At 37.9% G+C, this 14,422-nt stretch overlaps 1 protein-coding gene across 1 annotated transcript in view; it reads right to left on the reverse strand.

The window, feature by feature from the left end:
- ZFAND3 (zinc finger AN1-type containing 3) overlaps positions 1 to 14,422 on the reverse strand; it is a 320,181-nt gene that overhangs the window by 66,195 nt on the left and 239,564 nt on the right. The window contains exon 3 of the mRNA XM_029243463.1: positions 8,788 to 8,970. Within this exon, the coding sequence (XP_029099296.1) occupies positions 8,788 to 8,970 (183 nt within the window). The remainder of the gene's footprint in view (positions 1 to 8,787; positions 8,971 to 14,422) is intronic.

Raw genomic sequence — 14,422 nt, forward strand, 5'->3', positions numbered from 1 at the left:
TATGACACTCTAAGTGCTTGAACAAGTTCTGATCCAGCTAACAATGTGAAATAGAAGTAATTTCCATAAGAAAACACTGCTAAACTGGTCAGTCCTTTTGCATTTTGACCAGGATTCATTCAATGATCCCATACATTGATTCCTGGTGAATTACAATCATTCAATTCAATACAGCATATAACTGTACGTTATCAAACTGTACTGCAAAGTACCAATCCTTTTAGAACACAAGCCCTAATAAAAGCACCATGCTTTACAGAATCAGCTTCAAGATAAATAAATGCACTGGAAAAAAAAGTACCTTTAAATTAAAATCAGAAGAGACATTTAAAATTTTGGCATTCTTCATTATGGGAAAGAATCTCCCACTTTGATACTATTATATATCAGAAAAGCTCCATCTGTTGTATAATTATCTCTGATAAATGGCCTGATGCTCCAAGCTTCATTAGAGAAAAAGGAAGAGAAAGACACATACAGAGAGAACTGTAAATAAATCTCCTCACCATATTTCACTTAAAACCAGCCCAGCAGGAAGGCATAAAATATTTTTAATAGGTAATATTTTCTGAATGTTCTACTAGAATAAGTCAGCCTGTTTTGCACACTATCTGGTCTTCAAGTAGGCATAGTCCAAAAAGGGAAAACTAGTTTCACTTAGAGATTATTATAAATTTAATTGGTAAAAACAGACAAACATGAAGTTCAGCCACTCAGTGGCAGTGATATTAATTTTCCAAGGGACAGATCCGTCAGAATGAAGACTAGCAGCCAATGAAGCCCAATTCATGTTCAAAGACCCAAGGGCAGTCTAGCAAGGAAATCTGTTAAAACCGTTTTATTTTTTAAATGCCTGGGGAAGTTAGGCTATGACCAGGAACCAGTTTCCAAGGAAACAATGGAAATCTCTTTGTTCAAAAAAATTAATTTAACACACAGATAAAGAATGCTCTCAAATTTCTGTTTCGGGAATCACTGTCATATTAAAGGAAAATCCAGCCAGCACCTGGAAAATGAAGCTTTATTCATTAAAAGTCTTCACTAACATTCCAGTTAGTATGGTTCTCGCTTTTTCTGTATATTTTCTTTTGGTTACAACAAAATCATCTCTTGGGTATATATAGTAGAGAAGAACAGGAAAAATTTTCAGCATTATGGATGAAAAAAGGCCCAGAGCTGAGCTCTAGCCCTGTCATGTGACTCAAGGCAGGTCACCATTCAAACCTTTTTCTCATCTGTAGAATAAGGAGGAGGCTATCTGCCTATGTTGCAGACTGTTTGTTAGGATGATCCCAGAAAAATAACGTTTGTCAGAGGGCTTTGTAAAACAGGGGTTGACGAACTTTCTCTGCAAAGGACCATTGGGTCTGTGTAGTAACTACCCAGTTCTGATGTTAAAGTGCAGACGCAGCCACAGGCAATACATACATGAATGAGCATGGCTGTGTTCCAATAAAAATTTATTTGTGAACACTGGAATCTGAATTTCATGTAATTTTCACATGTAAAATTACTGTCCTTTTGATCTTTTTCATTTAAAATCATTCTTAGCTCGTGGGCCATACAAAAACAGGTGATGGGCCAATTTGGCCTGTGGGTTGTACTTTGCCAACTTCCCTTAAAAACTATTGTTTTATATATATGTTGGTGGCTGTTTATTGCTTAGTATGTGCCTCTACACAGTTCAGAAAAGTGTTCTGTACGAGATGGGCCCTCTCTAACTGTTAGATTAGAATGTCAGAATATTTAAAAACAAGTCCATTTCTTGCCATTACTCTTCCCTAGTAGCAGGTATCAGTTCTCCTCCTCTCCTGCCTAGAAACAGACCAGCTAACTCTCCACCAACACCTCAATTTCCCTCCAGTACATAGTGGGGCTGGCTAACCCCTGCCCCCTGCCACCAAAAACCCCACAAAACCTAGCTCTGTAGGCATGTACACCATAAGGCTCCCCAGAGGGCACAAGCAAGGATGTCCAGGCCTTTAAGAGCATAACAATAGGAAATCTAATTTATAGGAGAAATAGAAGGGTCTTTTAAAAAATCTTTTAAGTCCAATCTTATACGACTCTGACTTAAGGTGACCAGTCATCTGCTCATCTTCTTAAGGCTATCAGGACAGATGCATTGTCTAAGTCAAGAGTAGATAACTAAAATGATTACTAAGTAGCAGTGAAGACCCAGGTGATCCACTGACACGCAAATTTTTTCTTCAACTGTGACCCACCTAGGAGGAGAAAGGTGGAGGAAGAGGCAGCAGGGGATTACTCATATTGATCTTTTAGTACCCTCAAAGAGACCAGAATTTCATATAATGCATCCACCCTGACAGCTTTAACAACCAGTTCCAGAGTTCTACCCACAACCTGACATTATTTCAAAAGTTGGCTCAAGACACAAAGTACAGGGCTTCCCTGGTGGCACAGTGGTTAAGAATCTGCCTGCCAATGCAAAGGACACAGGTTCGAGCCCTGGTCCGGGAAGATCCCACATGCCACGGAACAACAAAGCCTGTGCGCCACAACTACTGAGCCTGCGCTCTAGAGCCTGCAAGCCACAACTACTGAGCCCACGTGCTACAACTACTGAAGCCCATGCACCTAGAGCCCATGCTCCACAATGAGAAGCCACTGCAATGAGAAGCCCGTGCACCACAACAAAGAGTACGCCCACTCGCCGCAACCAGAGAAAGCCCACGTGCAGCAACGAACACCCAAGCAGCCAAAAATAAATAAATTTATTAAAAAAAAAAAAAGATCAATGTCTCCTAGACTAGATTTGAAGCTTCTAGGAAAGTGTTCTACACCTGTTTGGGGTCATAGATATCTTTAAAAAAAAAAAGAAAAAGGAAAAAAGAAAGTACAGTAGCTGATTCAATTTGTTGTAAGGCAGAAACAAACACAACATTGTAAAGCAATTATACTCCAATAAAGATGTGGGAGGAACAAAAAAAGAAACAAAATAAACAATTTATCTCCTCTATGAAAAACCTGGAAATTGAAAGAACAATAAATTGGTAGTAGCAAGGGCATTAAGAAATGTATGTTATTTTGTTCTTTTTAAGTGTCTGCGCAACATTGCTTCCTCTGTAGTTTATTTGCAAGCAACGGCCTTTACACTACAAATCACTACAGAGACAGGCAGCAATGGGGTGGTGCTGGAAAGCCAGGCTGCTTTGTGATGTTGGGCAAGATACAGAATCATCCTGTGCCTCCATTTTCACATCTGAAAAACAGATACAGTAATACCACCCGCTTTACAGGGTATTATGAATATGAGGTAGGTTAATACAAATAAAAATTTGGAACAGTGCCTGGCACTTAGTAAGTACTCTGGTGATAGCTGTTACCATTTTTATAGCATTTAAATGTTACGACAAGTCCTTTGGTCACTATTAGAATTTTGTTTACAACTGCTTTTTGAAAATGCTTCTAATGGCTAAAGTTCCATGGACTCTTCTGCAGACACACATAAGATGGGATAGGAAGAGACACGTGTGTTTGGACAAAGAAATATCACTTTGAGCTTTCGGACACCTGTTTTATTGACCTCCAGTCAAGGTGTTTTAAGAAATTCTTTTGTATAAAAATCTGTCCTGCTCTCTGCTTTACACATTCTTGTCAATAGTTCTTACTCTATCTGCAGTCTTTCCAAAACAGCATTAATGTACCCAGACTCTCACCACCTTTCTGTTCTTGTATTCATTTAACTTTGAGAAGCAGAAAGCAGATGTAATCAAGAGAATGAGTATTGCTTATTAGGAAGAAAAGTAAAACCTTTCACAAGCCCCAAAGAAGACTCAGCACTTCCAGTTCTACACTAACGCTTCCAGTTCTACAATAACAATGGATCCATAACTATTACAGAGTTTACAGATTATGTAGTACTTGGATTTGGAATCCCAAACCCATTTCCCAGCAACTCCTACACCTTACTTCTCCATAACTCTCTAGGGGAAGCTAAGGACCAACAGATGAAATTCTGGTCTCTTGAGAATACTAAAAGATTAATATAAGTAATCTCCTGCTGCCTCTTCCTCCACCTTTCTTCTCCTAGGTAGGTCACAGTTGAAGAAATGTACAAGGTGTCAATGCATCAGGCTGTCTACTCTCACCTGGGTCTTCACCGCTACTTGGCAATCACTTTAATTACCTCCTGTTGACTTACAATGCATTTGCCCTGACAGCTTTAACAAACCTTCCTTACTTTTCTTATCCCTATATGCCCCCCATCCACAAATCAGGCACATATCTCCTCACTCTAGCATAGTTTTCAACCTAGGCGAGATGGCAAAACTTGCCTGAGAAAGCTTTTGCAAATGACATGCTTATTAACCACTATTCCTGCTACTGCCTCCCTTTCACCCTAAAATTCGCATGCACCTGTTAGGGAGAACAAACCAGAAAGTCAAGGAGAGACGTATGTATCTGAAAAGGTGACCTCCTTGTGGATAGAGACCTAATCTTATTCATTTCTGTACCCAGCACTTAACCTAGTGCCATTTAGCAAAGACTGCTAAATGAATATACAAACCACTGAAACAGTTTATTAAATAGTTTATTTAGAGAATTAATCACATGATCACCAAATCTATATTTTTCTTGTCAGCTTACAGTTTCCTGAAGCATTTTCACAATGTTGAGGCAATATACTATAGTGGCTGAAAGCCTGTCTGGAGCCGAATCAGTGGGTTAGAGCATGAGCTACACTGGGCAGCAAGAGCTCTGAATTTTGCGTAGAAGTTACTGAACCACTCTATGCTTCAACTTCCTCATTTGTAAAAACAGGGATAATAAAAGCACCTACCTTATAGGGCACTGTGAGAATTAAATGTTAGTATGTGTAAAGGGCTTAGAAGAGGGCTTAGAAGATAGCCAAACACTTCATAAATATGAGTGAATATTTTCATTATTAATTATATTATTTCATTATTAATATTTCATTATTAGTAGTAGTATTGAGAATTAAATGTTAGTATGCGTAAAGAGCTTAGAAGATAGCCAAACACTTTATAAAGATGAGTGAATATTTTCATTATTATTAATAAAGCCTACAGCATACGATGAAATTTGTTCCTTGCCTTTTGTGACCTCGCCCACTATCATTTGCCTCCTCTCTGACTCCTTCAGTTGCCTCCTGTTTTGGTTTCCCTCTAGGCTCTGTTCTCACTGCTTTTCTTTCTTCTCACCTTTGGCGATCTCACTTAACCCCCAAAGCTTCACTTATCACCTGCATGTGGATGAAGCCAACCTTGACTTCTCTCTCCTGAGCTCCAACTCAGACTGCCCAGTTGAACACTTAAGTCATCATTAAACCTCGTATTAGCAAATCTCCTCCTCTCTCCAGATCTATGAAAATCCAAGGTTTACAATAATGAGCTCCACAAGAATTAGGAAATGAGATTAGGCTCTGAGAGTTTCACTTGAAGAGTTAAACACACAATGGTTTAAAGCAGTGATGTCACCAGAAAGAGAGAATGGATCTGAAACTGGTAGAACTACACATCCTTAATCAGATTGAAGGTATTTACGTATATATCGAAAGGAAAAATGTGGCAGTCTACAGAAGCCTAGAGTGGCAAGTTATGGAAACACAGGAAGTGCTGTGTCCTAGGGGCTCCAGAGCTCAGGGTAGGTCTAATCCCAAGCAAAGGAGGGAAAAAGGGCATAACGATGGAATCTCATACTGAACATAAGACCTTCCCTACTTCCTTATATGTCCTCAGAGCGCACCCGACAATCAGCGTGACTCAAACTTTCACTTCATCTAACTCCACTTGCTCTGAGTCCACACTCTGCCATTTGCTATGTAAATCCTTGTTATGGGTCTGCTTCCCATAAAGATCTGACTCCAGAGAAAATATTTTAGTCATACAGTCATATGGATGTAGTGTTTTTATTTTCAATCCCTGTTATAAGGATATTTCATGATGAATTAATCAAGTAACTTTTGGTTACCATGTGCGTTTCCACATACCTTAATTTCACAGAAAAAGTGTTGATCTTACCAACATGAATACTTCTATTCTCTGTGGCAGTTATATTTCACATTGTGAATTAACTAATTAAAAGCATGAGTTCTAAAGTCAAATGCCTGAATTTGAATGCTATTCTGGTTACTAGTTTGCTACCACAGGCAAATTACTTGATCTCTTTGTGCCTGTTTCCTTCTATACAATGCTGAGTATTTACACCTCAATGAGTTGTCATGAGGAGTAAAAAAAAAATATGCAAAACATATAGAACAGTGTCTTGCACATAAAGTGCTCAATTAAAGGTAGCTGTTGTTATCTCAGAGCACTTGGGCTGCTCAAGTTGTTTTGATCCTGGCCTGATCCTGGTGTGTGAATCCAGTCAGATGCCATTCCATAAGATGAGATTCTGATCAGCTCCAACCTTTCCCTTAGAGAAGGAGTTCTTAACCAAAGGCCATAGTGAGCTTTAGAAAAATTTTACTCAAAATTGAGTATAAATGGTTGGTGTCTATTTTTCTGAGACAAGGGGCCAGAGCTTTCATCAGCCTCTCAAGAAGTACACAACCCTCAGGCTTCCCTGGTGGCGCAGTGGTTGAGAGTCCGCCTGCCAATGCAGGGGTCACGGGTTCGTGCCCCGGTCCGGGAAGATCCCACATGCTGCGAAGCGGCTAGGCCCGTGAGCCATGGCCGCTGAGCCTGCGCGTCCGGAGCCTGTGCTCCGCAACGGGAGAGGCCACAACAGTGAGAGGCCCGCGTACCGCAAAAAAAAAAAAAAAAGTACACAACCCTCAACATTTTTAAAAACAAAACAAAACCTACTGCCTTAACATTATCACTACCATTTTCACCTTTTTTTCTCCCCTTACATAATTTCAACACCTCTGCCTAGGCCTCTATTCAATAGGTTACAATAATTTTAAATTTTTCTCTGTGCAATGTTATCTAGTATAATCCTTCCCATTTTCAATACCGCCATGCTACTTCTGCAAAATAACTGTAGTAATATTACTTCCTTTGCACAAAAACATGACTACTGTCTAACATCCAAATATCTTCGCTGAGCATTCAAGCCTCTATGGCATGGCCACAATCTACCTGCCCAGCCCTGTCCTCCATAAATGGCCCTAAAGGAGTCACTTGCCATTGCAGAACTCCATGCAGCTTTCCTCCATATTGTGTCTATCTTCAACAGCACCTTCTCCAGTAAACCAACACCCTTCTTCAACAGTCAATGTCTTCAATACGTAAGAAAGACCATTAAAATAGGTGCATACAACCATGTATCAGGGTTTCTCAACCCTGGCATTACTAACATGTCAGGCTGGATAATTCCTTGCTGTGGAGGGCTGTCCGATACAGTGTCAGATGTTTACAGCATTGGGGGGAGGGGGAAGGGCAAACTCACTCCTGGTTGAGAACTACTGATATAAGAAATATATTTAATTTAAGCTGCTAAACAGTAAATTCTTTGAGGACAGGGACTATGGCCTTTTTTACCTTTATATTGTCAACTTTACCTAGTACAGTGGTTTATGATAGGGGTTTAGATAAACATTTGTTCTCTGCTAATCTTTCCAAAGTTAGTAGATAGAACATTCTAACCTACCATATTCCAAGGATTTCTAGATATTCATTAAATTTAAAACACCAGATTTCAACCTGTTAAGTAAAGCTTTTAAAAGGTAAAAAGCTGCTATGTCATAACATCACTACAATTTTCAACAAACCCTGCCAGTTACAGTTGTGCCCTAAAGGAAATGGTTACAGCATTATAAAGCTGAAGTGGACAATGGACTTCCATATCACATATATGATAATAGTATTCTGTCACTGAGAACTTACAGAAGAGCAAAAGAAACTACTTCCTCCTCCCTTCAAATATCCTATGTTCTATGAAGTATATAGTGTTATCTCGTTAACTGCCTAGAAACACTTGAGGCCCACTTAGTGACAGAGGCAAGCCTTCAATCAAAGGTTCCTAAATCAGGTTAAGTTCCCTAGACCAGTGGTCCTCAATTCTTGCTGCATATTTGAATTCTCTGAAGAATTAAAAAGAACAGATCACTGAGCCTCACTCTAGACCAATTAAATTACAGATTCAGGCAATGGTGCTGAAGATTAAAATTGTTCTAAAAATCCCCAGTGGATTCTAATTTACAGCCAGGGCTGAGAACAACTGCCCTAAACTGGTTCAAAACCTCGTGTACCCTGACAGTTAACATAAAAGGCAACCCTTTAAGAAAACTTTAAGCGGGCTTCCCTGGTGGCACAGTGGTTAAGAATCTGCCTGCCAATGCAGGGGACACGGGTTCGAGCCCTGGTCCAGGAATATCCCACGTGCCGTGGAGCAGCTAAGCCTGTGCACCACAACTGCTGAGCCTGCGCTCTAGAGCCCGCAAGCCACAACTACTGAGCCTGAGTGCCACAACTACTGAAGCCCGCACGCCTAGAGCCCGTGCTCCACAACAAGAGAAGCCACCGCAATGAGAAGCCTGCGCACCGCAACAAAGAGTAGCCCCCGTTCACCACAACTAGAGAAAGCCCGCGCACAGCAATGAAGACCCAACATAGCCAAAAATAATAAATAAATAAAATAAATAAATTTAAAAACACACACACACACACAAAACAACCTTAAAGCTCAATGGAAGGCTGAAACTTACTCTCTACCTTGCTGACTTGGGGCCTATATGTTAACACTTAATCTTGAATTGAAAGAGCTGCTATCATTTTTTCTGGAAGAGGCATTACCAAGAAACTCATGGTAAGATCCTTAGGCTGCTTTCTCTACCACTTCACAGGATCTGAGACTTACACTCCTCTTTACTTGGTGAAGTTACATTCAGTTCTGTCGGAAGCGGCTGCTGGCTGGGACTAAGAGTTGGCGTGGTTATCGAGGTATTGCTGTTGTCACTGGTGGTCTCTTCGGAAAACAAATCTGATTGGCTGTTACTTGTACTTGGAGCGGAATCATCGTCTGGTTGTTTCTTTTGAAAATCTGAAGAGAAAGTGTGAGAAAACCAGTTTAAATAAGGAGTTCACAATTGCCTTGGGTATTAGAAAATAATGCAAGTTAGTATAAAAATTAAAACTAATTTGGGTGATAAAAAGAATTGAAGTAAAATACTGGTCCAAAACACAGAAGATTGGTAGAGGGTGAGTTAAAGATTTCCAAGATGAGTGGTAGACATACTGATTTTAATGTAAGACTCTGCAAAGCCAAATACATGTTAAAATTTTAGGGTAGGGGTAATCAAGGATAAAACAAATAAAGAAAAGTTGTTCAAACCAATAAAGGACAGATAAGAAGGAAAAAAACAGCAGAGGAAAAAAGGGTAAATACAAAATACATAATATGTGGTAGAAGTAAGTACAGATATATCAGTAGTGGTAATAAATGTAAACAGACTAAACTTAGCAGTTAAAAGATAGAAAATTCAGACTGAATAAACAAAGTCCTGTTTTATGTAGTTTCCAAGAGACATACTAAAAACATTAACATGAGAGAAAACTTTCAAAGTATATAAACAAAATACCAGCAAATACAAATGATTAAAAAGCCAGTAATAGCTATAGTACTGTTAGGAAATGTAGACTTTAAGGCAACAGCATTATTAGAGATAAAGAGGATCATTACATAATAGTGAAAAAAAATTACCAGAAATATAAAACAATTCTTAATCTGTATGCACCTAATAACAAAGCCTCAAAATATGTAAAGCAAAAATGATTGTATCTATGGGAAACTGACAATTAGATAATGAATTATTTTCAAACACATTTGGAATATTTATAAAAACTACCTAAAACCTGGATAAACCATGACCACACATTAGGTTATAAAGCAAAAGTCTCAACAGATACCAAAGAATTAGTAAGATACAGGCATTATTAATTGACCACAGAGCAATTAAGTTAAAAATTGGTAAAAAAAATAAAAATCCTATATATTTGGAAGTTTCTAAAACACACTCTAAACTCATGGGTCAAATTAGAAATTAGAAAATATGTATAATTAAATGATAATGTAATTACTACTTATCAATATCCATTAAAGATAAAGATGCACATACATTACCTATACCCCAGTCATTTTATTACTAGGTATATGCCTGACAGAAATTCAACACACAGGTACAAGGATGTTGATTACATACTGTTTGTAATAGTAAAATGTCAGACCTAAAGGACCATCAATTATATTATATTCAAATAATGTACACAGTGAAAATAACTATTGCCACACACATCAACATGAATAAATCTCAAAATTATAATGTTGAACAAAAAAGTAAGTCACTAAATAACATAGTAAGACTGTATTGCACAAACCTTAAAAACAGGCAAAACTTGAAATAATATATTGTTTAGGAATATGTATCTATAAACACTAAAAAAATTAACACAATTCAGGAGGGTGGTTACGTCTGAGATTTGGGGGGTGTGAAGTGAGAGCTATGCAGAAATATTCAAAATTATAGACAATGTCCATTGACAGAGAATAAAGTAATATATTCATTCATATGATGAAATACTCTATGGCAGTTAAAATAAATGAATAGAGCTATAAGTACAACAGAAAAATCTCAAAAACAATGTTGAGAGAGAAAAGCAAGCTACAGAAAGATATATATCTAATAATATTTATATTAAAATTTAAAATATGTAAAAATACCATATATTATTGGTACATAATTCCAATATAAAAACATGTGGAAATGATACACCAAATTTAGGATAGTAGTTATCCGGGGGTGGGAGGAACCAGGATCTTCAATTCTATCTGTAATTTTTTTTATTTCTTAAAGCTAGTGGTCAGTGTATGACTTTAAATTATGTTTAGTCTCTGTATGTTTCATTTAAAAAAATCTTATACTAGTCTATGAAGTACAAATTATACTTCACTGCATCAATTCAGAAAAGGAACAGAAGATCCTGACAACTCCATTTTGCCTTATCTTTTGAACCAAAGAAGCTGTTGCTATTATGCTCTACAACCTCATCAGAATCACTATTCTGACATGTTCTGAGCATAATAGCCAGCTAGCATTTATGTTGCATTTACCATGTGCCAGGCACTGAACTAAATGTTTTATGTATTTAACTCATTTACTTTGATCCTCTGAACAACCCTAACGAGGGAGTTATAATTACCACCACTTTACTGATGAAGAAACTGAGGCTCAGAAAATTTAGGTAATTTGTTCCAAGTTAATAGCTACTAAGTAGCAGGATCAGGATTTAAATACAGATCCATCTGACATGAAAACTCATGGTCTTCAATCTCAACCACAGGATGTAGAATGGTGTGCATTAAACTGGCCCAAGGAAAAGGCCTCCATATCAAGCCCCCACCCATTTACAGCACCAACAGTGAATGCAATGGATTTAGCCAAAGAATTGCTAACCTGCTGTGCATGCCCATCAGTGATCTAAAGCCTCTACTGCTTCTGTGTATTTATTTCTCCTAGCCACTTTCTTATTCTTCAGTGTTTTGACATTTCAAAATGGCTTATTATCTCAATGTTATTTGTACAGCACCCTCAGAGAAAAAGGTACTGTATAAGTGGAATAAAAATATTGCAAAAGATGCTTCTTTTTTATATCATATCATTAGTTCTCCTATGTCAATAATCATTGTGTCCCTCCTATAGCCACCTCTCTACCATTTAACTGGAAATGTTATAAGACCCTAAAAGAACTGAAACTGAGTCATCATTGTACTATTTAACAGAATCCCCAATGCCTCGAGACAGACAAACACATAGAATCACTCACTGAGGCACAATAACCCTTTGAAGTTAAATGACATTGATGTCTAAAGACAATTACCAGGTCCCACCTACACAATCTCCAGCCCATGTTTGCCATGTTCCTTGCTTGATGTTCAGGTACTTTAAGTTTTCTTTTGTGAATCTGCAGCTGTCATAATGCCTTCTTCTGCACCTTCACTGGACGATGGTGTGAAAAAATCATCAGGCTAAAAGTAAAGATTACAAACCAAACTGGCTGCAAACAAGAGAACTTAAGTAGAAACTTTACACATTCTCCGTTTCAATTCAATAAAGAAAGCAGAAATAACAGAATTTTACAACCAGAATTAACTTTAAAGATCTAGCTCAATCCTCTCAGTTTACAGATGAAGAAAGCAAGAGCCAAGAAAGTTAATGCAACCCACCAGAAATTCACAATTATAAGAGTTTTCTAACTCTTAGGCCAAAATTAGCAGCTTGTAGGATACAGAGTTTTAGAGTTGGACCTGGATTCAAATTCTGACTTGGCTATTTACTGGGCATATGGCTAAAAGCAAACTGTTTACTCTTTTGTGGCCCTGTCTGTAAAACGAAGGGAGGGAGTTATTTCTACCTCTCAGGATAGTGTGGATTAAACAAGATAATGTACATAAAGTATCTGTGCATGGGTACTCAAAAAATGATAGTCATTAAACAGAAAAGGTATTTTCCTGGTTTAAAGAAAGAACTATCTCTTCCTTTTAGCCCTGATGTTTGCATTATAGTTCTTACTCTCTTGTTCCTTTCTTTCTGAATCATTCAGCATCCAACTTCTGACTACTGACCAAAAGAAACAGAAGGAAAAAAAATCCCAGGAGTCTACTCCAAGGACAAAGGGAAGCAAATTTATGTCCCATGTAAAAAAGTAAACAATAAAACAGGCTGAGACTGCCTCTCATTAACTCTACTCTGGAAAGCAGTGCAGGAAAGGAACAGAAATAGTCACTCCATTTGATCCAGACACAGAAAAGACTTGTTCACTTGTTTTACAGTTCTCATATAAATGGGAAAACTAGAGCTCTCCAAGCTTATCCATCTCTTTAAGAAAAAAAATTAGGAAAAATTATCTATTTTTGTAAATTGTTAAGAGTTTATGGTATACACAAAGGTATAAACTTGGTCTTGAATAGAGTTTTTCCAAAATAATCTGCTATTTGTAAAACCTAAGTAAAAACCTTTGAACTTTAAAGGGACTGCTGTTGAAAAGTGAACAGAAGCCAAGATCTTGGCAGCTTACCTTATTATCAACTAAGAGAAAAAATAATTTCTCGACGAAGGTACTCCTGAAACCTGCGGTATCCAGAAATGAGATGGTTCCACAAGCTAGAAAAACTGACCTAATGGTACCAGCTGAGCCAAAATGGCCAGTGAAGAAGTCCCTGGGGCTGGTTACAAACATACTCACTAGACATATTTTTTTCTCACAGGTCAATCTTCTTACTACAAAGTATACCTCAAAAGACTGGGAGCACCAAGAACGCGCACGGCCCCTGCTCTGCCGACAAGCTCATTCACCTGGGCAGCCTCACTGGGACTGTAACTTATCTAGTCATTACTCACAACTCATATATATGTGTGTGTGTATGTGTGTGTGTATCTATGTGTGTGTATCTATGTGTGTGTATATACATATCTCAATAGCTGATCTCTCAGATGTATTACACAGACTTGGCAAGATGCTTAACTCACTTAAACTCCCACCCAGCTTCCAGATTATGGCCATACTATGTCTTTTTGATGATTTCTTCAAGGCAAAGAATACCCAAAAGTGATTTGGAAAGGACTTCACTAAACTTTCTTTCTTTGAAAATTATTTTTAAAAAACCCTCCTTGGTAACCTACTTTTTGCTCTTAGCAATACATCATGACTATTTTTTACAGATCTCTGTGATCGCTACATAGAATGTCCACTTATAATATAGAAATTAAACTAATTCACTTTTGTTATACATTTGCAATTACCAATTTTTCACTAGTATAAGCAGATTTCATCAAACTTCCTCAGGTTATGTTGCTAGAAGTAGATCAACTAGGTAGAAGAGGATGCACATTTTTAAAGCATTTGGCACATACTGTCAAATCCTCCTGGTGCAGCACCCTGTGATTTCCCACAGCACAAGCCTTACTATGGCATGTAAGAATCATCTGTTCACCTCTCCATCTCCCACATTATACAGGCCTGGGACAAAAACAGTGCTCCTCAAATGTTAACTAAATGAGTAAGTGGCCAAATGTTTTTTAGTAGAAAGCCCATCACTGGATTACATTTAAAATTATTTTATCAATTGTTATTTTAAACCCTTCAAACACTATTCTGTGTGCCTCTAAGGGCAGTCCTAGCATCATCTGGTTTAGCATTTCTAAAAGACGAAGTGCTGTGAATTCCTATTTTCATAATCAATAGGAGAGATGAGAAATTCAACTGCATTCGTTCTAACTCACTCATTAAATCTGTTTGGCCACTAATAAGGCTTCTATATCATTATTATAGACACTAAAGCTGGGTATAAAGAAAATTAAACTGGAGGTGAAAGAGGAACTAAGAATGAAGTGCCTGCTATGAGACAAGGCACTCTGTCAGAGGCCTTACGTTCATTTTCTCATTTAATCCTCAAAATAAACTGGGTGGTAGATGTCATCCCCATATTTCAGCAGAGG

Source organism: Monodon monoceros, unplaced genomic scaffold (genome assembly GCF_005190385.1).
Source record: "Monodon monoceros isolate NGI ecotype Baffin Bay Population unplaced genomic scaffold, NGI_Narwhal_1 Super_Scaffold_3, whole genome shotgun sequence".
NCBI classification, from domain to species: Eukaryota; Metazoa; Chordata; class Mammalia; order Artiodactyla; family Monodontidae; genus Monodon; species Monodon monoceros.